Genomic DNA, 25,120 nt, shown 5'->3' on the forward strand with positions numbered 1-25,120 from the left:
CTCAAACTTCGGGCAGACTCTTCCCCGAAAGCCCACCCCTCCTCCAGTCTGGTCCTCGTTCGCCACCCAGGACAGGCTGGGCTGAGCGGTGGGTACCAAGGAGGCGGGCGCCCGTGCCCCGCTGGTGTGGCCCTCGCTCGCTCTGGGGCCTGGTGACGTGCAGAGGCGTCCTCGAGTGGGGTCCAGCCACAACCAGCCCCAAGTTAGCAGAGGGGCACCCAAGGGACAGCAGGCGTATTTCGAGGACGGCACTGAAGCGTGCCATACTTAGCGAATTCACCCAGCCACCGGGCGGGGATAGGGGCCGTCACCCGTGGCCTTGCCCCAAGCCCTGTGAGGTCGGCCTCCTCCGCGTCCCTGTCGCCCAGCGCCCCCCCCCCCCCCCCCCCCCCCCGCCAGGAAGCCTGCATTCACACTCCCATGTCTCAGCTGGATCAAGGTATGATCTCCTAACGGGTAAAACCCAAGCTCATCACCGCCCTCCCTGCCTTCATGGCTCATCCCTGCCGGGCCTGCTGCCCGAGGCCCCCACGTTCTTGCCTCCCAAGTGCCCAGTCGCCTCCCGTCAGCCCCGCGCCAATCACAGCCGCCCAAGTAAGCCATCCACAGCCCCCCAGGCTCTCTGCCCCCCTTGCCCGGCTGGCGGGCACCCTCCTGCCCTGGGGACCCTGCTCTAGGTCACTTCAGCCTGACTCCCTCGCAGACCTGGCTGGACACTCCCCCCCGGGGGGCGTCTGTCTTTCCATTCCTCGGACGTGCTTCTGGTCTAGCGGTACCACACGGGGGGGCAACTGAGTGCTTTCCTTACACAGCTTACGTTCTGGACACAGATCACACGCGCACACACACGCACACTCACGCGGTAGGCTGGCGTGGCTGAAGAGCACTGCGTGGACTCAGCACTGATACTGAGAATTCCCACACACGTCTCGGGTCACCCACTCAGGGGTCCGCAAGCTACACCACGAGGCCAAATGTGGCTGTTTTGTGTGGCCCCAGAGCTCAGGACGGTTTGTGCATTTTTATTTTTATTTTTTAGGGTTTATTTATTATCTTGAGAGAGACAGAACATGAGCAGAGAAGGCGCAGAGACAGAGGGAGACCGAGAACCCGAGACAGGCTCCAGGCTCCGAGCCGTCAGCGCAGAGCCCGACGCGGGGCCCGAACCCACGGACCGCGAGATCGTGACCTGAGAAGATTACATTTGGAAATATTCACGAGGAACGTTTGAGAGAAGTGTTTTACCTGGAGGTTGAGACTCCACAGCAGGGCCCAGGACACTAGCAGTGGCAGCTGAGGTTTACAGTCCTTGCTGGATTTCAAACTCGGGCACCTCTACGAGCCTTTTGCCTATGTGTCTGGTTGCACCTTATCAGTTTCAGGGGCGCATTAATTCATCTCCCCATGAAACAGCCAAGAACTTGCAGGGGAACCGCTGACCTCCGCCCCCATTGCTGTGGCCTTCCGGAACCATCCAGGCTCCCACAGGCACCGGCAGCCCTGTTTTGGGAGCTGTCAAATCTGGAGCCACGTCAGTGAAAGGCATTCCCGGCGTTTACTGACCTGCTTAGGTCTGTGTGCAGTTCAGATCGATCCCCCTTGTTTCCTAGGCTGCCTCTGCATTTCCGTTCCATTAGCAAAGAATGCAAACTCCAGATTGTAACGTTTACATCTCGGGATGAGCCTCAAGACGGGATTGGACTTTGGGGCGCCAGGGTGGCTCGGTCAGTTGAGCGTCTGTCTTTGACTCAGGTCATGATCTCATGGGTCGTGGGTTCCAGCCCCTCATCGGGGTCTGTGCTGACAGCTCGGAGCCTGGAGCCTGCTTCGGATTCTATGTCTCCCTCTCTCTGCCCCTCCCCTGCTTACGCTCTCACTCTCTCTCTTTCTCTCTCTTTCTCGAAAATAAACATTAAAAAAAAAAAAAAAAAAAAGACGGGATTGGGACTTAAATCACCGGAAATATACACCTTCCCTATTTCATCCAAGTTTTCCTTTTATTTATGTAGTTAGTTTTTTATTTATTTATTTTGAGAGAAAGGGACACAGAGGATCCCAAGCAGACTCTGAGCTGTCAATGTGGAGCCCAACGTGGGGGTCGAATCCACAGACCGTGAGATCACGGCCTGAGCCAAAGTCAAGAGTCTGACGCTTAACCAACTGAGCCACCCAGGGGACCCCGAGTTTTCCTTTTAAACCAATATTTCTTATAAAACGTGCCTGACAGACACACCTCAGCCAAGTGATGAAGGTGGGTCGTGTGGGTGGCACATGCCCTGAAGCATGACGGGAAGGGGACTTTACCTCTGCGGTCTTCCTCCCCAAACCCCCTAACTCCACAGACGTTCTCATGTTTTTGGGAGAAAAGCACCACCAAGTCCAACTGAGGGACAGTCTACAAAATACCTGCCCAGAGTTCCTCAAAAACGTCAAGGTCGTCAAAAACAAGGAACGTCAGGGAAACTGTCACGGCCAGGAGGGGCCTCAGGAGACAGGGTGACTCAGTTTAATGTGGGATCCCGGATGGGGTCGCTGGGCCAAATCAGGACGCGCGGTGGAAACAGGAAATGCGAGTACAGACTTTGGTTAATAATAATGTATGGATATTGGTCTGTTAATTGTAACAAAATGCACTCAGACTAACGTAAGACGTTAATACTGGGAGCTGGGTGTGGGGTATATGGGAACTCAGCACCATTTTCAGAATTTGTCTGTAAATCTAAAACTACAAAATGGAAAGTGTATTCAAGAAAATACCATCATTGATTTTTCACAGAGCTCTTGCATTTTCCCCACCTTTATTGCAAAATAAAGATTTCTAGAATTTTCAAAGCGCCTAAGGGGGTCGGCTGGGGAATGTGTTATGAACAAGATGCAGCACCCCCAAGATGCTTTCCAAATCAATCATCTATTTTTAGAATCCTTTTGGACCAATGGTTCCTAACCTTCCTTAAAATTCACTTCAGAATTAACCCTTTTGCTGCTGGCTTAGTCAGAAGACAGTGGCAGCGTAGGCTCACGGCAGGGAAACGGAGGCGACCGCGGAAGGGCCGCCTCGTGCAAGGTCAGGCCGGGGGGCGGGGGGTGGGGGTCGCCCCGCCCGCAGCAAACCCGAGCCTGCTCCTGCACCCGGGCACCGCGGCCGGCAGGGGGCGCCCGGGACACTACAGGCGCGTCTGCGCCCGCAGCAAACCGGAACCCGTTCAGGCGCCCGGGGAACCGCGGCCGGCAGGGGGCGCCAGGGACACTTGATCCATTTCCCCTTTTGTGTGCCTTCGGCTCTGCCACTTGGTGGCCGATACAATCGCCTGCGTAAATATCTAGCTTGATTGGCTTTTTGTTTTTTCCGTTACTCAAGCCCAGAAAAAGGGGAAACTTACATACTTATTTTCTCTGACGACAGGGTGACATCCACACAGACCCTGATAAGGACCGCGTGTTTCCCGAGAACCAGAACGAATCCGTCTGTGTTGGAGGCACCTGCCCTGGCCCTCGCCCGGGGCCCCGGCCCAGCCCTAGCACGCGTGTGTGGAATGAACGAGCAGACGAACAACGGGAGTGGCAGGAGTGACAATTCGAGACAGCTCTGACTCCCAAACGGTGCTTTTCCACCCCGGGCCTGTTTCCTTTCCCCCCCCCCCCCCCCCCAGGAGGAGACAGCAGGAGGCAGCGTGCAGACAGGCAGGGGCCCTGGGGGGGGTGGCACGGAGGCTGCCGGATGGAGAGGCAGGAGACCCCCCCCCCCCCCAAACCGCCCCGGGGTAGTTCTTTCTCTCGGCGCCTGGTGAGCAAACGTGTCTGGGGTAAAGCTGCCCGAGGTATCCTAGGAAACCTTTAGTAGCCGCGGTAACATCTGGGGAAACGCCACCCTGCTGACCTCAGCACTTCCTCCTGGTGAGGACGGCGTGTCAATTTCCATCCCTCCGTGTTCAGCGTCAAGGCCATACCACAGCCTCTTTATTATGGTCTAATATTTCTAGCAGTGCCTCTGGCTGCTTCGTATTTCAGGGAAGTTACACTTAGATGAGCAGTAATTTCTGGGTATGATAATAAGATCGAAGCAATTGTACTTGGGTCTCTCACTCCATACGGGGAGGTCACCTTCTATTTCGCAGTGATGGATGGATCCAGGCTTGCTATTATGTCAACCGTCTGAAGTCAGAGTATTTTAATTGACCAGCACATCTATCTAGTGACAAATGTAGGAAATGCTTCCTCCATTAGAAATGAATTGATTGAAAAGGAAAAGGAGGAAAAAAAAACAAAACAAAACAAAAACGGGAGAGAGAGGCTGTAATTTTCAGTTTGTCCAAAGTCACAGAATGTGTTCTTTTCAAAAACTATTTATTTTCCCAGCAAGATAATGGTGCATCTCCTTCTGTATGAATGTTCTTTGTTCTCACGAGGCGTCTAATGATTTGGCAAAGGAATCCGGTGATTTACTCGTCACAAAAACGCCACGTGGAAAGTCACAACCCAGGCGCGGGGGCAAGATGTCCGAGATGACCATAAGCCCCACTCTAGCAAAGCCTTGTTCATTTTCAAAACCAGGACAGCCAGTTTGACCCCAGCAAAGCAGTGCTGAGACGGCGTCCCACAGCTCCCGTCTCAAACGGGACTAAGTGGGAACGTAAGACGCGTCCGTTTCATTCCAAGCGTATGCCGTTGTCTTTTCTCTTTCCCTCGCTTCCAGGCGGTACCACTGCAGAAGAGACCCCACGTTCTGCCTGCTGACGCCGTCCTCTGGATCACATCTACCAGCCAAGGGAGAGCCCACGTGCACCGATGCAGACTGCGCTCCTGCACCCCTCGGACCCCAGCCCCCACCCCCATACCCACTCCGCCCCCAACCGGGGCTCTGCTGCGCCAGGCCCTTTATATCCACTTCCTGCTACACACAGGTTCCTCCAGAAGAGCAACCTGAGGGCAGGGAGATGACGAGGAGAGATCAGCGGTTCTCGGCTGTGGTCCCCGGGCCCCTGAAACTTTCACGGGGTCTGAGGTCAAAACCGTTTTTGTAAGACCAAGGCGTCACTTAGGGATCTGGCTCACAATGACATTTGTACTCCCTGCTTTGCACCGTGCAGCAGGTGGGAGTGCCAGTGCCCGAGTCCTCGCCTCCCGCGGTCACCAAGCTCTCCCCCGCACACGCCGGGCAAAGCCGAGAGGCCAGACTCGCTGAGCGGTGGCCTCAGGGAAGCAGAAATCCCAATCCCCTTAAATCTCGGCCGCTTTAACATTCTGTGTGACGACACGTGGCGAGCTCGCGCACGGAGGCACGTCTGCTCCAGGAAAACGCTACATGCTTGGGCTTCAGACAGAACCAGCCACCCTTTTCATGGAGCGTCGATCGTTTGTGCTTGGAGGAGTGACCAACTGGTTATTCAGACTTGGGTATTTGGTCGGCGTTTCCTTGAAAATGAATGAAGTGAGCCTCAAGGAAAGCGACTGACAAGTATTCACCGTCAGTGATAAAACGTGAGCTTCCGTGCAAAAACTGGACTCTGGGGGAACTTGTACCCGCCCCCACGAACTTGGGCAGCTTAAGGATTCTCCTGATGAAATCGGTGATGGCATTAACAACGGTGATCTTTTTATCTTACGCGATCATGACTGGGCCACTATTTGGAAGATCTGCATATTTTCTGGGTCTTGGGGCGCCTGGGTGGCTCAGTCCGTTGAGTGTCTGACTTCGGCTCAGGTCACGATCTCGTGGTTCATGAGTCTGAGTCCCGCGCTGGGCTCTGTGCTGACAGCTCAGAGCCTGGAGCCTGCTTCCGGTTCTGTCTTCCTGTCTCTCTGCCCTTCCCTTGCTCATGCTCTGTCTCTCTCTCTCAAAAATAAATAAACATTAAAAAAATTTTTTTTTTACTTCTCAGTCTTCATACCCCATATGGTAAGGATTAGCATGAACCCACATAAACCAAAGCTTTTGGGGGGTTCTCCACAATTTTTGACAACGTGAAGGGGTCCTGAGACCAAAACGTTTGAGAATTGCTGTTATATTTAACAATCGTCTGATAAGATCAGTAAAAAGATTTAAAAAAAAAAAAAAAAGAGGCAAAAAAAAAAAAAAAAAAAGGAATCTATTTACCGTTCCCAGGGCTCCCGTGCTGGGTGCCGGGAGCGAGCTTCAAGGGGTTACACTGTGGAGATCATCGGCCACGCTCCCGTTTGGGAACGGGAACTGACGGCCTCAGAGACTTCTGGGAGTGTCCTAACCCGTGCCGCAAGTGCCTTATCCAGCTAGTGGCAGAGCCGGGGATGGTGTCCGGTCTGAATCCCAACCAGGTGCCGACTCCTCACCCCCTGTACCGAATGCTCAAAACCAGGCGAAACAGTCAACAGCGTTACGCCTCAGCCAGCGTTTCTTTGGGGGCAGAAAGCCTTGGAAAACCCACAGGCGGCAGGCAGCCATCCAGGGCCGTGCAAGCCATCGCCGAAAGGTGCCAAACCAAAATCCTCTCCTTGACAGAAGACAACCCGAGGCCCAGAGGCCAGATGGGGATTCGGTGAACAGCCCACAGGGCGAGAGCCAGGCTCCCGACCCAGGGCTGTTCCACCCCGACAGTTTCCCCCGGAAACTTGCCTCCTCCCCAAACATGCTGCCCCTTCTGACGGGCCAAAGGCAGGAAGCGCAGAGGAGAAGCCGGCGGGGCAGACGCAGGCTACAGGAACACCACCCCCCAGCCCCAGCCCTCTGCTGCTCTCGGAAGGAAGGCTTCTCGTCGTCAGACCCGGTTTTTCACGAGAAGCCAGAGATCTGAATTTTGAGTGCAGATGCCGGATTTTAAACACTTCACTTAAAATGCAGTTCTCTGGTTCTGGTTCTCTAGACTGAGGCATTCTCTCCCTTGCAGATCCTTAGCCATATGGTGCGCCTGAACACATCTAACTGTCCCGAAGGTTAGTTTATCTGGTCTTCAAAAAGCAAAAGGAAATCCACGAAGAAAGAGGATGCTTAGCTTAGGGAGGTGCACGTACGGGGAGGGCAGGGCCCCTGTAGGAGCCGGCACGGGGGGAAGGTGACCCGGTAACGCCAGGGGCAGATCGTCTCGGTGTGGCCGACTGGACCGTCCCCTGTTCTGGTAACTGTGGCACTTGCTCCCGGCTGGGTCATCGGACCGGCAGACATGACGGGCACCGCTGGGTGAGCACACTGCTGCTGAAGCCGCGTGGAAAGGTCACTCGAGTGTGTGCAGAGACCACACGGCCACGGTGACAGAGGACGCCAGCCGTCACGAGGGGCTTGCCTCCCAGGAAGAACGGGCTCACTGACTGCGTCTCCTCGTTACGAGCGACAGCTGAGCGGCCCGGCGCGGGACGGGGCGGCGTCCCGGTCAGAACAGAGAAGCGGCCTTCGTGGCCCACCCGCCGCAGCCTGGAGCCGGCGGTTAAGGAAACAAACACCCAGCTCTCTTCCAGCCCCGAACACGCAGGGACTTACAGAAAGACGGAGTACACTGAGGATGCGAAGATTCACGGAGGCCGGGTGGTACTCTGCGGAGGGATTGGTTAGCTCTTCGCGTTTCCCTCCCGTCACATGCGATGCCCTCAGATAGCGGTGATGGGAGATTACTTTCCACGACGAAACTCGCCTGGTTTCTGGTCTTCCACGGGGAGCGCCGTGTGGAGTGTGGCTCCCGTCTGCCCACCCGATTCCGCCTGAGAACGAGCGGACGTCTGATTTCCACCCGCCGCCGCCCCCGTTTTCACATCTGCTTGCCAAGCGGCCGCCGGGCCCCTCGGCGGCAGATGGCACGCGCCCTGAGCTCACTGGGGCGGCTGGACCCGGTGGGTGCGCTTTAATGAAGGAGCTGGTGCCAGTGACCCGGGCAGGGCTTGACGAGACACGTAGCCTTTCAAAAACGACTTCTCCTTCCAGTTCTCCGTTGGCGTAGTAGACGGATTCTCAAAGGTCACGGTGTCTGAGACAAATACTCGGGTCTTTCTGTTCTTAACTTACACTCTGAACGTGGCAGTGTTATCACAGGGGCCTCTTATCTTTTGCCAAAGGCGTAAATGCGAGACTGTAGATGATGAGACAACTCAGGGGAAAACGTGTACTTCCCCAGGCTCCCAACTAATCAGAACGGTCCAACTGTTATGCTTCTTACGTATTCTCTGCACCATCCCTGTAGGCCACACAGGCAATGGCAGGGCGGGGGGCAGGGGAGACCGTGCTTGGTGGGCTCGAGGGCCGTGGTCCCAAGCTGCTCCCGACAGCCAAGCTCACTGGGCAAAGACACGAACAAATCACAGGGAGGCCTGGAAGTGAAGGCACTCAGCCCCAGCTGCGAGAGAGAGTAAAATGCTACCGGGCACCGTCTCCAGCCCCGACATTTCTTCCACAGGGAGAATTCAGAGAGGTTTAACTTTCAAAAACACTTTTTTTTTTCACGTGACCAACTATGTATATCCTGGAAATGTGACTTTGACAGATACGAGGTGTGTTCAGAAGAATAAGGGCCCCCCAAAGATGCCTGTGTTCTCATCCCGGGAACCTGTGACTGTCCCAGAACACGACCAGGGGGAATTCAGGTCACAGACAGACCCGAGCTGGCTGATCTTACATGAAGAGAGCAGCCGGGCCGTCCAGAGGGGCCCGACGTACTCACGGGGGTCTGAGAAAGCACCAGAAGGCAAGCAGCAGGGGGACACGGGCAGATGCCGGGTGGTGAGCTTTGAAAACACAGGACACGGCCATCAGCCGAGGAGGCCAGAAGGCCAGGAAGCGGACTCTCCCCTGGAGCCTCCAGAAGGAACGCAGTCAGGCTAACACTGGTTTCATAAGGCCCATCCAGGAATTCCGACCTCCAGTGACTGGGTTGTGTTTGCGGTAACTCGTTAGAGCAGCTCCGGGAGCTGGGAGACTTGTCTTATTAACACTATTACCCCTGAAGAACACATGCTTCCCCTCTGCCTCAGTGTCCCCAGCGTTACACGTGATTCTTCCACGCCACCCACATGCGCTTAAGGGGCTCCGACACCCAGAACTGTGACTGCAGCGGCCACCAGAGCGGTCCCCCTTCGGCATCACCCGCACCCCACCCACACGCCCTCCGCCAGCAGCCCGGGCGTCCCTGGGGCTCTGCCCAGTACTTTCCGGTATAAGGGAACCAGACACGGAGGCTCGAGGAGCCTGCGAGGGAAAGCAATCGGGAGGCTGCCTGACGGGACCTTCTGTGGGGGCGGTCCCCGTGGAAAAACACGTGGCCATTTTAAAAGCCCCGTCCCTTCCACGTGGTCCTTGGGAAAAGCCAGCGTGGGACACAGAGGTTGGGAAAGTAAACCATGTCCACGATGCTGCTGAGTATTCGTCTTTAAAATTTATTGACGTGCTTTCCCACAAGGATGGCAAAGAGTGGCTCGACGCGTCTGCTCGGAAAGTGACTCACTGCCACCGAGTCCCAGGGCTTCTCCTGCGGGGTCTAGAGGACGCGGTCAGCTTACAGGAACCTGATCCCGGCACCAAACTGCACGCCGTCGCATATCCTAAAAGAGCAAAGGGCAGAAAGTCAACACCGTGGCTGCTCTGCTCACGCCCCCGGCATCATGAGACCACAAACGGGCACTGGCCTTCCAGAACCATCGGCGGACTGGCCCCTCTCCTGGGGGCCCCACCCCCCCAGCCCTGCGGCTTCCTCCTCTGCTGGCTTAAGAACCAGCCTTTGGAGGGCAAACAAATGGTTAAGATGAGCGGGCACAGATCCCTCCTTCGTGCCCTTCATGTCCTCCAGTCAAAAAGCAAAGAAGGCAAAAAGCAAAGAAGGACCTAGGAGAGAAATGTTTACAATAAGAAAACCCCCGAGGGAAAAACAACAGCTTTGGGTTTATTTCTAAGGCTGCTGGGCAAGCAGCGAGTTGTGAGAGGCTGGCTATGCGGAGCAGAGCGGTGACAAGAGAGGTGACCTGCCTGGAAGCCACAGAGGTGGCTGGGGACAAAGCACAGCCCTCAGTGGGGTCGGGGAGGCCAGGAGGAGGCAGAGCGGGGAGGCTGGCGGAGGGAGACAGTGCAGAAGAAATGAGGGGGATGGGAAGCCGGCGGAATTTGGGCCGCCCGGGCTCTAGAAGGATTCCGGGGGCCAACAGCCGTGGCAGAGTCCCAGCCCCACAGGGAGAACCTGCTCCTGACCCAGGAAAAGGTGCAAAGGAGTCGCCCTGGCGACAATGCTGACGACAGGCTGACGCTCCACAGGTTTTATTCTGTGGGTTTTACTCCACGAGGGGCCCATTTTCAGATAAGCGACAGGATGCGCGAGGCCCCATTCTCAGCAGGAGGAGAGCGGGACCCTGTGCCCAGACACAGGGGCACCTGCGGGCCGTGCTGTCTGAGCCCAGAGGGCCCGAGCCGCGGGGCCTCCTGTCTGCACAAAGGCAGGGTCGCGGCCCGGCCACACCTAGGGGAGGAGACCCGGCACCCGTGCGGCGGACCCCACGCTGGCACAGGGCTGGTCGTGGTGCAGAGGCCAGAGCCGGGCCGGCCCCGCGGCACTGCCCACCTGGAGGCCGTGCCGAGGGGCTGGACTCCCGCTGGACACGGGCAGAGGGGCCTGGCCCGGGGACGTCAACGCCAGGAAGCGGAAGCTTCGAGGAAAAACGGTTTTCTGAGCCCAAATGGCCGCTGACAGCGCATTCGCGGGACACGGCGTTTTCACAAGTTGTGGACAATTCCCAGAAGACGGGCAATGAGGGTGGCTCCTCTGTTCTGAGGAAAAGTTGTCATTTTTATCATCATAACACCTGTGCCCTTGCCCAACCTCGGGGTTTATGGCGTATGAAAACCAGCAGGAAGTTTTTCTTCTTCAACCTGCGAGTGAGGGAACAGGACACCCAACCCGTGAGAGGTTCGAGGCGGGCCCGTCGCCATCGCTGGGGCCCCTGCGGCACCCCTGCTCGCGGGCCAACTGCATCCGCAGGGGTGCTCCAGCCAGAAGGGACGGGGGCCCCTGTGGTCTACGGTAAACCGCACCAATGTCCTTAGAAACGCGAAGATCTACAGCCCCAACCAGGGCTGCGTTTATGAGTTAGTTCTGCTCGAACCTAAGTGATTTGTTTTGTATTTTACACCCTGGGGTCCGTGAAAGCCGTCCCTGCCTGCACTCACTCCTCAGACGCCTGAAAATAAGCTACAAGTCCGTCAAGCCCCGGCTTTCGGGCACAAGCAAAGGCTCATTCACTAGTACTGCGTTTGGAGCCCGTCCCGGCGCAACAGAGAAAACCTCCCCCCACGAACACGACAGCGTCGCAGGGTTACAAGAGGCCACACGTACCTTCCCGTCATGTGTCCACCTCAGAAGGAGGTCCTCCGAATCTCCCCAGGGCCCCTTCCCACCCCGGGGCTGCGAACGGGCCCGGCCGCGTGCCCTCCAGTGCCACCGTAGACGACCCTGCCTGCACCCTGCCCGCCTCCAACTCAGCACCGTGAGGGCCGCCACGGGGTCTCGATGAAGGTCACGCCGGGGGACAGGCACAGACCCCAGCGGTCACACGGGAACAGCAGGTGCCAGCCGAGACACGGGGAAGGTGGTGGCGAACCAGGCAGACGAGGGCTGGAACTCGAAGCCCTCGCGTGTGCGCCCAAAGTGAACAGGAGAGAGAGGATGTGAGACTAGAGCGACCGGGCCCAGGGGCTGCCCGAACCTCCCTCCCGCGCCTACACGAGGACAGTCCTGGTGCCCCTGGCACTTCGCGCTTGCACACCTGGGCTCGGGCTGCTCTGCGGTCTGGAGTGCCCTCCCCTGCGAGTCCCCAGCTGTCCGTGTCAGAAAGCTTCATCCCGGAAACCACTTCCCCCAGGAAGCCCTCGGACACCCTCCCCAGGTGGAAGGAGCCTCTTCCTCCTCCTCGCGGTGCATGTCTGTCTCAGGAGCCCCCCCCATGTTCATCTCCGAGTCTCTGGGGGCCGCACTCAGGGAGACCGGAGCCACAGAACACAGGTAGGTCTCAGACAAGTGTGCCTGTTACAAGTCCCCCCCGGTATGAAACGCAGCCAACGTTTCTAAGCTGTTTCCGTTTGTGTAAAGGCCTGAAATGCTAATTATAGTCTGCGTGAAGAGTGGGGGGAAACCTACAGGTGATTCACACACACACACACACACACACACACATCATCCCTGTCCTGCGACTGCCTAACTTCAGAAACGAAGATTAAACTGTGACGATATCACTCAAGCTTCACAAAACGCCCAGCTGGATAAAACGTCACAACAAAGCCACACGTGGGGTAAAAGCGGGTCCCACGACCCCGGGTGCCAGGCTGAGCCTGCGTAGGGGACACTGCAGCACCTGCTGCAACCGCCACGATCGGGGGCCACAGAGCAGAGCCGGGCGGGGAGGGCGGTTTCCTTATGTTTGGGTCTTTAAATGCCATATGCACAGCATGCCTCTTCCTCCCAGAAGAAACCACACTTGAGATTTGTGTCTGAAACAGATTTTCCGACTCAGAGAGAGGCAAAGCTGAAAGGTGAGCGGAAGCATTCTCTGTGAAGATTCTGTGAGTGGAGGAAAGCCTGGGGGCGGCTCCGGAGCCGGGTTACGGATCCTGGGAGCACAGCGACATCCAGTGGCCTTGAACGGCAGCGGGAGGGCTGAGCTGAAGGACAGGAGGCCCCACAGCCCCAGGCACTGGTCCCAAGTCACGAGGAGGCCGGGGCGAGACAAGGCACACATCTCCTGCCATCTCAAAACTGGCCGAGGAGCGGTCAGTTCTGGGCGGCCGATGGTCACTTGGTGACACAGATGGTGTAGCTACAGCCGAAAGCCCACGTGCACTTCTTTCTAATACAAAGCAGTTAGAACGTGTGCACTGACATAATTCGCACTAACATTAGCACAATTAATACACACTGAGTGTCATGGAAACAAGCTATATAATCTCTGACATGAAAAACTACAGAATTTGAGTTTGAATAAGAAGATCTTCCAAGAAGACGAGTGAGGAAGAGGTGATTTTTCTCCTTCCATGGTTAGTACACGAGGAGCAGAGGGGCGCCTGGGTGGTTCAGTCGGCTACGCGTCCAACTTCGGTTCAGGTCATCATCTCACGGTTCATGGGTTCGAGCCTGGCGTTGGGCTCTGTGCTGACAGGCCAGAGGCTGGAGCCTGCTTTGGATCCTGTCTCCCTCTCTCTCTGCCCCTCCCCTGCTTATGCGCTCTCTCGCTCTCTCTCAAAAATAAATAAACATTAAAAAAAAAAATACTCGAGGTGCAGAAAAGCCAGTGTGGGGATGAGACCACATCTGGTCTCTCAGAGGACTGGGGGGGGGTGGGGGGCGGTCCGTGCTCACGTGGTTTCGGTGCAGAGGAAAAGACACAAGTTCTGGCCCCCGCTTCTGCTGCGGACCACTGCCGGCCCCGCCGAGGCTGGCCGTCCTTGAGTGTCAGCAGGGCTAACACCCTCCTCCGCACAGAGCTGTCGAGAGGCTTCTATAACAAGACAGGGGCTTCGCGCGGCATCTCGTGCAAGGTAAGCGTTCAAAAAATACGAATGATCGCCTTCCCTCCGCAAACGTTCTCGTGGCTCTCGGAAGACACAGAGCGGGTCTCCCTCGGCGCGGCCGGTCCGCAAGCAACGGCCACACCAAGACAGCGCGTCAGGGATGCAGTGCCAGGGCCACCCCAGACGGAGGCACATGACACTTTGAGAAGCGCGGGCTCAGGGGGCCTTAGCACCCACATCCGACCTCATCCTGGTGTTGGCGTGGCCTCGACACCTGCACGGCTGGTGCTCCCAGTTAGCACCTGGTGGTTAAGCCAGGGAGACCCACATTCGCACCTGTGGCGGGAAGAAGGCTTTGCAGAAAGCAGCCTGTAAGACCAGGCTCATTTACCCGAGACTGTAAAGGTATGGAAGCTGCTAGAAAGTTACCGAATGTGAAAACCTTGCTCTAGGAGAAAAATTCCCGTTTTCACATTTCATTATCTCTGAAATCGGGAAAGCAAATCCCATCGACAGCACCTCAGACACGACCAGTGCGTAGGTGGAGGGAAGATGTCTCTGAAGGGAACACGCTTTGCTTCCTGCGTGCAAAGGGCCACAGCGAGTCCACGAGGCCCAACGTGAGCGATAAGCAGCATTTACTCACAGCACGCTGAACACTGCTCCAAGTGCCTCCCGCACATTCATTCATCCGGGCAAGGTCACCAGCGCCCATTCTCTGGGCAGGAAAACTGAGACCAGAGAGGCTAAGTCCCTCACCCTGGGTCACACAGCCACAGAACCACCGAGCCTGGACAGCGGGGCTCCCGCACAAACACGGGGTGGAGGTGAGTCATCTGGGCGGCTGCTGTCTGCAGGGGGCACCGGAAGGAAGGGCGCTAACGTCACTGGGAGCCAGGGCGGCCCTGCAGCCAGAATCAGCCTCCCTGTTAGAGCCTGAGGAGCAGATAACTGTACGGGACCCGGACAACAGGTCCTGAACTGCACCTAACAGCTAGTGCTTTCTTTTTTTATGTTTTTTTTTTTTTAATTTATTTTGAGAGCACATGCACGCGCATGTGAGTGGGGGAGGGGCAGAGACAGAGGGAGAGGAGAGAATCCCAAGTAGGCTCTGTACTGTCAGCACAGAGCCCGATGCGGGGCTCGATCTCACGAACCACAGGATTGAGACCCGAGCGGAGGTCACAACTCGGGACCCTCAAACCAGCTGAGCTGCCCAGGCACCCTGAGAAGGAGTCCTTTCTCAAAACCTGGCGACGCGGCGACCCTTTAAAAAGCACCACCACTGACCACATCGAAGTAGAAGACAGTGGGAGGAAAGCCAGTAGTCTTTCCTTAAGTCAGGACAAACTGCCAACGTCACGCTGGAGACTCGGGCTATGACTCAGACAGCACCACCACTCGGTGGCCACGAAAGTGCGGAAAGAACACAGAGAAGAGAAAAATACAGCCTACGGTACTGAAGTATAAACATGAAAATGACGAGAGACAGTATAAACACCGTTTTGGGCAGAATGTTTATGTCCCCCCCAAATTGCTATGTTAAAGCCCTAACCGTGAGATGATCTGGAGGGAAGGTCTTTGGGGGGTAACTGGGTTTAGATGAGGTGATGAAGGACGGTTCCCCATAGTGGGATTAGTGTCTGTGTAAGAAGAGGCCTCACAGGGCTGGTGTGCTCTCTCTGTCTACTGGCCAGGAAGAGGGCTCTCACCGGGACGGAAGTGGCCAGTACCCTGCTCTCGGGCTTCCCAGCCTCCAGAAGCGCAAGACGTAAGTATCTGCTGTTTAAGCCCTACCCTCTGTGACATTCTGTCGAAGTAGCCTGATGCAACGCAGACCAGGACAATACTTCTGGACTTCTTAAAACGTATATAGTGGATACCATATAAACCAAGAAATGGAATTGAGCTGTGTAACCGTAAATGACCTCAGGCCACAGGCAACCACGTGATACTGAACAGATCTCGCTTGGTAAGGGGGCTGGTGGAGAAAGGTCAAGACGGCGGGTTCCTCTGCTCCCAAGAGAAGGCTCTGGAGAACGAGTCCCCCGTGGCCAGGAACAAAGCCTTGTCCACTCCGGTGCTGAGTTCCTGGCCTGCAAAGTCACGCACCAGAAACACCTCATTCCATTTTAACAAGCAGGATCAATAATGCCTCACCAACTCCTCCAGCCAGACCCGGACCCACGGAGGAGCCCTCATTATTTGGTAACAGTGCGTGCAAACAGGGTGAGAAGGGGGATGGGAACACGTCACATTTTTCCTCCAGACTGGATGGAGGAAAACACCATGGAGAAAAATATTTTTTCATTCTTTTTTTTTTTTTATTTTTTTAAAGTTTATTTATTTTTGAGAGACAGAGAAAGAGACAGAGAGAGCAAGCATGAGCAGGGGACAGCAGAGAGAGAGAGAAAGAGACACAGAATCTGAAACAGGCTCCAGGCTCTGAGCTGTCAGCACAGGGCCCGACGCGGGGCTCGAACTCACGGACCGCAAGATCATGACCTGAGCCGAAGTCAGACGCCCAACCGACTGAGCCCCCAGGCGCCCCTATTTTCATTGTTTTGCTAGCTATTCAGCAATTTTCTACTAATAATCTTGACTCTTAAAGGCCACGGACAAAATGATTAACCAGGTGCAAACCAAAACAAGATTACTAGCCGGTACAACAACGTAACCGCGGGGAAGAACTCTGAGCACTTACCTGTCCCCCTTCTGCACGCCCATGGGGACACAATAATTAAGTTCCAGCCGGGCGATGTTGCCGAGCCTGAGGACGATCCCGGCACCGTAGGACCAGCGGATGCACTCAGCCAGCTTACGAATGTGAGCCTTGGGGCCCTCCCCTGGAAAGAGGAAAGAGGAAAGAGGAAAGAGGAAAGAGGAAAGAGGATGTGACCTCACGTGAGCTGTCCTCAGACAGGCCCTGGCTCTCTTCCCTGCCATGTGGCCTAGCTATTCAAGGAGAACACATGAAAGTGGGTCTAGGACTGAAATCAAGAGAGGGCTTGGGAGCATACTTCCTCTCACTGCCCCGGCAGCAATTCTCCGGGCCCAGCACATACTGTCCCCTTGGCCTGAAAGGGCATTTCCCCAGCCCCCGACCACCAGCACACCTCCTGCTCCACGCCTCCATCTGAGGGCCTGGTCTTCCAGGGAGCTCTCCAGACACCTCTTCACAGCCCCCTAACCGGATGCGTTGGCCCTCAGTCTCCTCCGCCCCGAGCCCCATGAGGAGGAAGCAAACCCAGCTCAGCTCTGTGGCCGTAATGACCAGCACAGAGCAGGCGCTCCAGAAATGTCTGCTGAGTGAATGTGTAAGCAGATTTTTGCAGAACAGCCTCTGATGACGATTTTTCACCTGTGTTCCATTCACCAATTTTATTCTGAGCACCACTCAGGCGTCGTAAGGAGTTTTTGTAAGGCGAGGCCGTCTCTAAACGTAAAGACTACGAAATCTAACACGGAGGCCACGCGCGCCGTGCTTTAAACACAAAGGCCACGGTGCCGCGGCGGTCTGCGAGCCCCCCAGGCCTTACCGTAGTTGAGATTGCAGAGATTCCCCGCGTTGAGGAAGAAGTGTGTTCGGAAGAGTTCTCCGAAGCCGCCCTGGCCTGGCCGGAAAGGCAAGGGGGTGTACAGGTGCAGGCCGCCGGCCCAGTACGCTTCTCCGCCCAGGTAGTCTCCTAGTCAAGGAACAGGTGCAGAGAAAACAAAGGCTCACGCGTGCAGAATCACATTGAAGCCCCACAAGCTGTACGAGCGAGGGGTGTGTGTGTGTGTGTGTGTATGTGTGGGTGTGTGGGTGTGTGGGTGTGCAGGCCACACACTGCGCAAGCTCGCCAAGTCCCCGTGCTGGCCACCTCACTTTGTTTCTTTTATTTTCCTCTTTTTAAAGTTTATTTCTTTACTTTGAGAGAGTGAGTGCGCTCGAGAGCAGGGGAGGGGCAGAGAGGGAGGGAGAGGGAGGGAGAGCGGGAATCCCAAGCAGCCTCCCTGCCGGCACCTGTCGGTGCAGAGCCTGACTCGGGGCTTGATCCCACAAACTGTGAGACCACACCCCAGGCCAAAATCAGGAGTCGTGATGCTCAACTCACTGAGCCATCCAGGGGCTCCATGCTGGCCTCACCTGGTGCATTTCTTTCTCACCTGGTTTATTTTATAAGCTTGGACTGGAAGAACGATGCTAGTGTCGTTTAGAAAAGGACGACATGAGAAATGTATCCTATCTGTAGAGTACTTGGGGTGAGGCGAGAGAGCTCACGGAAATCGCCTTTCCCGCGACTGCTAGGTTACCGGATCGCGGCCGCCCGGCAAAGAAAGTGGATTCCTCTGCCACAGGTTCAAGAGCACAACACGGGCCAGCACGCAGGACGGGGCTCTGCGGTGTCGGGAAACGGCCGTCCGTGCTCGTCATCAGAAGGCCCAGCACGCCCAGTGCCCGCTGTGCGGGGAAGCGGCAGGCCCAGCTCCACACGCGCAGGGCAGGGGCCTATGGCTGACAGTTCGTAGCCACCCACGGTTTGCTCGCTTCTTTTTGACCGAGGTTACTTTTGCCAAAATTGAAGGCTATCCACTGAGATATAAATGTATTATTTCTAAAAAATGCTCCCATCCAGTCCTTTTTAACTATAAATGACTATGATGTTAAAGCAACAAGAAAACAAAAATAACCCTGAACGTTTATACTTTGTTGCAAGACACTATTCGTAGAGCGTCTTGCTCAGTACTCTTTAACACAAAATGACGGAATCACGAAAAAGAAAACTGGGCCGTCTCCAAGACCAACCTCAAGGAACAACCTGCTTGTTGATCCAAAGACCAGCCGTCTCCTCAGTCCCTGTTCTAGTACTGACCTTCCAGAGGGAACAAAAATGACCAGTAACAGGAGGTCAGCTGTGTTTGTTCGCCAGTTCCCAGTAACTGCCCACCTTTTAAACAACCTATTTTATTCTGGTCATAAAAGTAATACACTCATTGCAGAAAATCTGGTAAGTCTAGGGAAGTAGAGACAAGGGGAAATATCTTTTCATTTCTTTTTTCTAATGCTTATTTATTTTTGAGAGAACGTAAGCAGGGGAGGGGCAGAGAGGGGGGGACAGAGGATAGAAGCGGACTCTGCACTGACTGGCAAGCCGACAGCAGTGAGCCAGATGTGGGGCTCGAACTCACAAACCGCAAGATCACGACCTGAGCCGAAGTCGGACGCTCAACCGACTGAGCCACCCAGGTGCCCCTGTCTTTTCATCTCTACTATTAAAACACTCAATCAGCTAACATGCTGGTGTCTTTCACCCAGTGAAGTGTGAGGAATCCTTCAGAAAATGAAATGTTGAGTCATCACATACATACACGTATAGTTTAGTCCTGCTTTTAAAAAGCTGGTTTAATAGTTGGAAACGTGATTTCAATGCCTGAATAATCATTTGCGTACCACACTCACCTGTTCCCGTCTACTGCCATATTGGTGTCTAATTTCTGGACGCAGGTGGACACTAACCTGTGGAGCCCCCTGCGCGCACATTTAAACCCCTGTCTCTCAGTATAGTATGCACACAGCAAAGTACGCACGTCCTAAGCACACAGCTCGGTCAGTTTCCCCACGGGGAACACACCCAGACTGGGAAACAGGCGTGTGCAGCCCTCAGAAGGCTCGGCTCTCCTTGCCGACCACTCCCCTGCTGTCCGAGGCACAGATCGCTCCAGCCTGTCTCTAAACTTTACGTGGATCGAATCCCATCTGACGCCTCCCCTGGGCCTGGCTTTGCTGTTGCTGACTTTGCACATTTCTGAGGCTCATTCCTGCGTATTCGGTCAGGGGCTCTTGCTCACTCAGCCTCCTCGCTGGGTCGTAGTCCACGGGGTGAAGATACCGCTACTGCTCGCCCACTCTAGGGTCGACGGGCATTTGGTTTCTAGTTCTCGGTCTGGAGTTATTATTAACAGTCCTCGCACATTTTAGGCTCTTGATACGGACGATGAAATATCAAACTACTTTCACTAAAAGTTATACAATTTACGTTCCTGCCCATAGACTCTTCCCAATGGTCTAGCTGATTGGGAACCATGTGGACTGTCATTGTGTTTTAATTTTCAGGCACATGATAAACTCCTAAACTTCCATAGAGTCACTTCCTTGTAATGAAAAGGATAACACTACCCCTGATATGTTACTTCTCTTTAAAAAAAATGACACACTAATAAACTACTCTAAAAACAAGTGACAAGAAATGTATACTCTGTCCAAAAATTTAGGCACAGGGCAGCCATTATTTGTCACACTATAGAACGGAGACAACAAAGATACTAAAAGAACAGTTCAGAAAATCAGGGCCCAATACTTTGTAACGGAATAGCACACATCCGTTTAAATGATGTTTTTCAAGTTTTTAGTAACGTGCGGAAATACCTCGGATAGAGTGTCGATGTCGGAGAGGGTTCTAGAAAACAGGAATTCTCACACCCTGCGGCACAAGTGTGGCTGAAACGGGCTTTCCAGAGAGCAAAGCAAAGCTTTAAAACATTCAAAATCCTTGACCTAGCAATTCCACACCTACACCTTCACATCATAGAGTAAAACTTAGGAGCACAGACTCAGCTTATTCACAGATACACTGTTTCCTAATCGTGCGAAAAAAGACGACCTGAATGTCCAACGCTTGGGACGTGGTCTGGGAAGATGAGAGTATGGCAACGGGATGTGATGTGCGGCCGTGAAAACCGATCAGAGTCTTGTCTCCCTGACTCACCGCTTGCGGGCGTGCAAACGCCGTGCCGCCTTCTCGGAAGACGGTCTGGCAATCTCGTACGAAGGCAACACACTGTTCCCCTCCGACCCAGCAACCGCTCGAACTGCTATTTCCCCAGGTCAGTCGAAGGCTGTGGTTTTATGTCCAGACAAAACCTGCCCGCGAACGGAGACGGCGCAGACACGCAAGGACCGCCGCTCAGCAGCAGAAGGACACGAGCAAACGCGCCGTAAGAGACCCGGAAGAACCTCGGGGAGGCCGGTGTGAAAGGGGCGCGTACTGTAGGATTCCAACTACGCGAGCCTCTGGAAAAGGCCGAACCGTGGAGACAGGAGGCGGCTCGGGGGTCGTCAGGCATGGGGCGGGGGAGGGTGGAACTCTGGAGGGCGCCGTAACAGTGGCTGTGTGCCGGAACCCACGGGACGCCACAGCACACAGTGGGAGCCCGAATGCGGACGGGGGATTTAGTGAGAATGCGTCAGTGCTGCCTTACGACGGCAACTTGACCTCGGGGTTGTGAGTTCGAGCCCCACGCTGAACGCGGAGAGGACTTGAAAACTAACGCGAGACGCCGGTCATCGAGGATGCTAGGGGACGGACGTGGAAACTCTCTGTACCTTCTGCCCAACTTTTCTGTGAACCTCAAACTGCTCCCAAAAACAAAATCTACTCATTTAGAAAAGTTACAGTATGTTTAGTAAGACGAACAAAAAAAAGACGAAGGTTATTAAAAACGACGCAGTACTCGTTCCTGTAAAACTCTTCCTCGCACGCGTCCCTGAGGGCGGTGGGGGGAGCAGGTTGGAATGCAGCGGGCGGACGGACCAGAACACCGGTGCGAAGGGGTGCTTGTTCAGACGACGGACGCTCACGCGTATCATGGCTGGGGAGCAGGACCACGGGTCAGCGCGGAGCGTTTTTTTCCTTAGATTTTCTCATTTTTCCGCAGTTCCCTCAACAATTACCTGCCCGCGCCTGCCGTGGGATACACGCCGTGTCAGGTGTGAATTGCGCCGTGGGGAAACGGGAGCGTGTGATGCTGTGGGAACCGGAACAGAGCAGACCCCTGAACGACATGCTGCGAGCCGGGCAAGTGCACTTACACACAAATGTTCGCTAGGTACAGTTTTGTAAAAGTGTTTCCTCCTCCTCACGATTTCCTTCACAACCCTCTCTTTTCTGCAGCTTCCTTTAGTGTGAGGATAGAGTATGTGAGACACACGACCTGCAGAGTAAGTGACGACTGACTGTTACCAGTGAGGCCTCCGGTAGGCCATTCGTCGTGGAGTCTTCGGGAAGTCCAAAATTATGCTCAGATCACCTGCGTGGCTGGGGGGGGGGGGGGGCCCGCTTTGTTCAAGGGTCTGGCGCGCACGCTTTCAAAAATGCGACGTGACCCTAATTTCGGCGCGGCGGTACCGTGAGCAGAGACTGACCTTCACTCTGTGGCCCCACGCTGTGCATGCTGAACCCACGCACACTGGTCGGTCCTCCGAGGTAAAACCTAGAGCAGAATGGCAGATGTCACGAGGGGCGCCTGGGTGGCTCAGTCGGTTAAGCATCCAACCTCGGCTCAGGTCACGATCTCACGGTCCGTGAGTTGGAGCCCCGCGTCGGGCTCTGGGGTGACAGCTCAGAGCCCGGAGCCTGTTTCGGACTCTGTGTCTCCCTCTCTCTCTGACCCTCCCCCGCTCATGCCCTGTCTCTCTCTCTCTCAAAAATAAATAAATGTTAAAATAAAAAATTAAAAAAAAAAAAAAAAAAGAACGGCAGATGGCACAAGAAAGTCACCAGGGTTGGAAAACCTACAAGCTACAATGAAATGCAGAAAACACTCGAGTGAGGCTCACGTCTGCTACTGGATTATCAGCGACACTGTCACGTGGCAAAACTTTGAAGGACTGGGAAGATGCACAGGAGTACTGGGGCATTTCATAAAAATCTAAACCAAAATCTAAACAAACACCTCAAACTTCTGGAGGATACAAGTGAGATGGGAGGCACAAATAAAGACCTCTCTATAGAGACGAGGGACAGGGTGGACTGTCCGTTATAAAGGAATTATCTACTGTCTATAAGAATTCATTACGTCACAGCTCTGTTTCAAAACCACCTCCTATGTGCTCAGTGTGACATTAACTTTTAAAAAGGCAAGACAAAAATTATACAATAGTACAATCCCAACTTACAGAAAGCGAAAAATAATACTAAAAGAAAACAGACCAAAATAGAATTATTGTTACTCTCGGGGCGCCTAGGGGGTGCAGTTGGTTAACTGTCCGACTTCGGCTCAGGTCATGATCTCCTAGTTCGTAGGTTCGAGCCCCGTGTCGGGCTCTGTGCTGACAGCTCAGAGTCCGGAGCCTGCTTAGGATTCTGTGTCTCTCTAGCTCTCTGCCCCTCCCCTGCCTGCTCTCTCTCTCTCTCTCTCTCTCTCTCTCTCTCTCAAATATAAGTACACATTTAAAAAAATAATAAAACAAAACTTCATTTTGTTCAAAAATAAAACAAAAAATCATATTCTTCACAGGGTTCCTTAGATGCAAACAATGAAACATTAAAATGTAGCTTCCGAACAATTTCTCATGACTTGGTGAATGGTTTACTCCACAATTTCTTTAAAACTTTTTAAAAAGCAGGGAGAACACAGGGGCACCTGTTTTGGCTCAGTCAGTGGAGTATGCGACTTTTGATCTTGGGGTTGTAAGTTCGAGCCCCATGCTGGGTGTAGGCATTACTTAAAATGAAAGTCTTGGGGCACCTGGGTGGCGCAGTCGGTTAAGCGTCCGACTTCAGCCAGGTCACGATCTCGCGGTCCGTGAGTTCGAGCCCCGCGTCAGGCTCTGGGCTGATGGCTCGGAGCCTGGAGCCTGTTTCCGATTCTGTGTCTCCCTCTCTCTCTGCCCCTCCCCTGTTCATGCTCTGTCTCTCTCTGTCCCAAAAATAAATAAAAAATGTTGAAAAAAAAATTTTTTTTAAAAATGAAAGTCTTTTTTTTTTTTTTTTAACGTTTGCTTATTTTTGGTAGAAAGAACACAAGGGTGTGGGGGGCAGGAGAAGAGAGAGGGAAACACAGAATCGGAAGCAGGCTCCAGGCTCTGAGCTGTCAGCATGGAGCTCAACGTGGGGCTGGAACCCACAGACCATGAGATCATGACCTGAGCCGAAGTCGGCCGCCCAACTGACTGGGCTACCCAGGGGCCCCAAAACTAAAATCTTTAAGGGGCACCTGCGTGGCTCAGTCGGCTAAGTGTCCGACTTCGGCTCAGGTCATGATCTCATGGTTCGTGGGTTGGAACCAGGTGCTGGCAGCTCGGAGCCTGGAGCCTGCTTCAGATTCTGGGTCTCCCTCTCTCTCTCTGCCCTCCCCCCATTCATGCGCTGTCTCTCCATCTCTCTCAAAGGTAAACATTTAACAAATAAATAATCTTTAAAACAAAATATAAAACAATTAAAAGCAGAGAGACCACAAAGGCGTATGCAAATTGTAGTATGTTGACAACATAATGTGCACGTGAACGCACACACGCACACACAAGCACACGTCCACAAATAACAGACTGGAAGGAAATAATTCCAAATGTTAACTCTGTTGATCACCGAGCAGGATTTTTTTTTTACTTCCTTAAATGTCTATTTTTACGTTTCTGCAACGCGCGTGAACTATATTCTCTCATGCTCAGAAAGGAATATAAGATTTTTAATACTATGAAGTGAGTTAACTCCCTCCCCATCCAAAAAGCAAAACATATTCAGCATGAGGTATGTTGGATATTTTGAAGTTAGCTTAAACATAAAAACTGAAATAAAATTTAAAATATTCCCTCTCCCAAATGGTTAAGGTTCTCTAAAAGCACTTCTAAGAAACCAACCAAAAAGAGCCAAAGGCAAGCATGTGCAAGATACCCACTCGCTCATTACTCCTTACCTGTCGGCAATACTTGAGGGCTTATCGCCAATGGGCACCAACATCCCGCCCCAGAGAGATGCGGAAAACACCTGCAGAAACACAGACACACAGCCGTTTTCTTCCGCGCCCCTTCCTGGCGACGAGCCCCCTGGGCTGGAAACCACACCAAGATCTGGCCACGAGCAGGTGCAGAGCTCTGCGCTGGGGGCTACACGCCAGGAACATCTGGCTTGGTGACAGTCTTCTGTGGATACTCTGAAAACCTGCCACTTCCAATTTCAAAGAAGACACAGGAACACAAGCAAACCCCAAGCCCAAAGCCCCAGCAGGGCATGGCTTTCAGGGCTTTGATTCCAGGAGGGGCGAGGCTGAGCAAGGTGGGAGACACGCCCCACGTGGCCAGGGGACGGCGCCTTTCCATGTGTCCTGATCTCTAGCGGGCCCTTCGAGCCCCCAGCAGCGCTCCCCGCTTCCTACGGGCGCCCGTTCACCCTGACGGTGACACCAAACTGGGCCTCCCTCCCGGAGGAAACCGGTGTCACCTTCACGGCGGTGCCCAAAGCCCTCTGCCACCTGGTCCGACCTCTGTCCTCCCTGCGCTCTCCCTCCTCCTCCCCCCGTGTGGCCCCGGCAGACCCCGGCTCATCCTGGAACAGGCCCCACCCAGCTCGTGCCCAGACAGCCTGCGTCTGGCTCCCCTGCTCTGCCCTGGGTTCTGCTCTGCCTCACCCAGGATGCCTTCCCAGACTATCTTACAGAAGACAGCACCCACTTGGGGCCGCTTTCTCTTTACTCTGTCGTCTCATTCCTCAGAACGCTCGCCGCCTGCTAAAGTGTACACGCACACGGACCTGCTCGTGGGTCTCCCTTCACTAGAACGTGGGGGGCAGGAGCCGCGTTCCACTTCCTGAGGTACTCCTGGTGTCCAGACGGCGCTGGGCAGCCGATACAGATATGGTGGGTGAGGGGTGGTGATGAGTGACACCCAGAGACAAGCACAGGAGCTGTGACCACCGAGCA

At 54.4% G+C, this 25,120-nt stretch overlaps 1 protein-coding gene across 1 annotated transcript in view; it reads right to left on the reverse strand.

Annotated features, from left to right (window-relative positions):
- Nucleotides 1-9,310: 9,310 nt before the first annotated feature.
- Nucleotides 9,311-25,120, reverse strand: part of SAMM50 (SAMM50 sorting and assembly machinery component) — a 33,060-nt gene continuing 17,250 nt past the window's right edge. The window contains exons 11-15 of the mRNA XM_058741077.1: nucleotides 24,119-24,189; nucleotides 21,627-21,694; nucleotides 16,981-17,127; nucleotides 16,146-16,287; nucleotides 9,311-9,495 (exon numbers count right to left, since the gene is read on the reverse strand). Coding sequence (XP_058597060.1) covers nucleotides 9,450-9,495; nucleotides 16,146-16,287; nucleotides 16,981-17,127; nucleotides 21,627-21,694; nucleotides 24,119-24,189 — 474 coding nt within the window. The 3' untranslated portion in view covers nucleotides 9,311-9,449. The remainder of the gene's footprint in view (nucleotides 9,496-16,145; nucleotides 16,288-16,980; nucleotides 17,128-21,626; nucleotides 21,695-24,118; nucleotides 24,190-25,120) is intronic.

The sequence above is a fragment of the Neofelis nebulosa genome, chromosome 8 (genome assembly GCF_028018385.1).
Source record: "Neofelis nebulosa isolate mNeoNeb1 chromosome 8, mNeoNeb1.pri, whole genome shotgun sequence".
Lineage (NCBI taxonomy): Eukaryota > Metazoa > Chordata > Mammalia > Carnivora > Felidae > Neofelis > Neofelis nebulosa.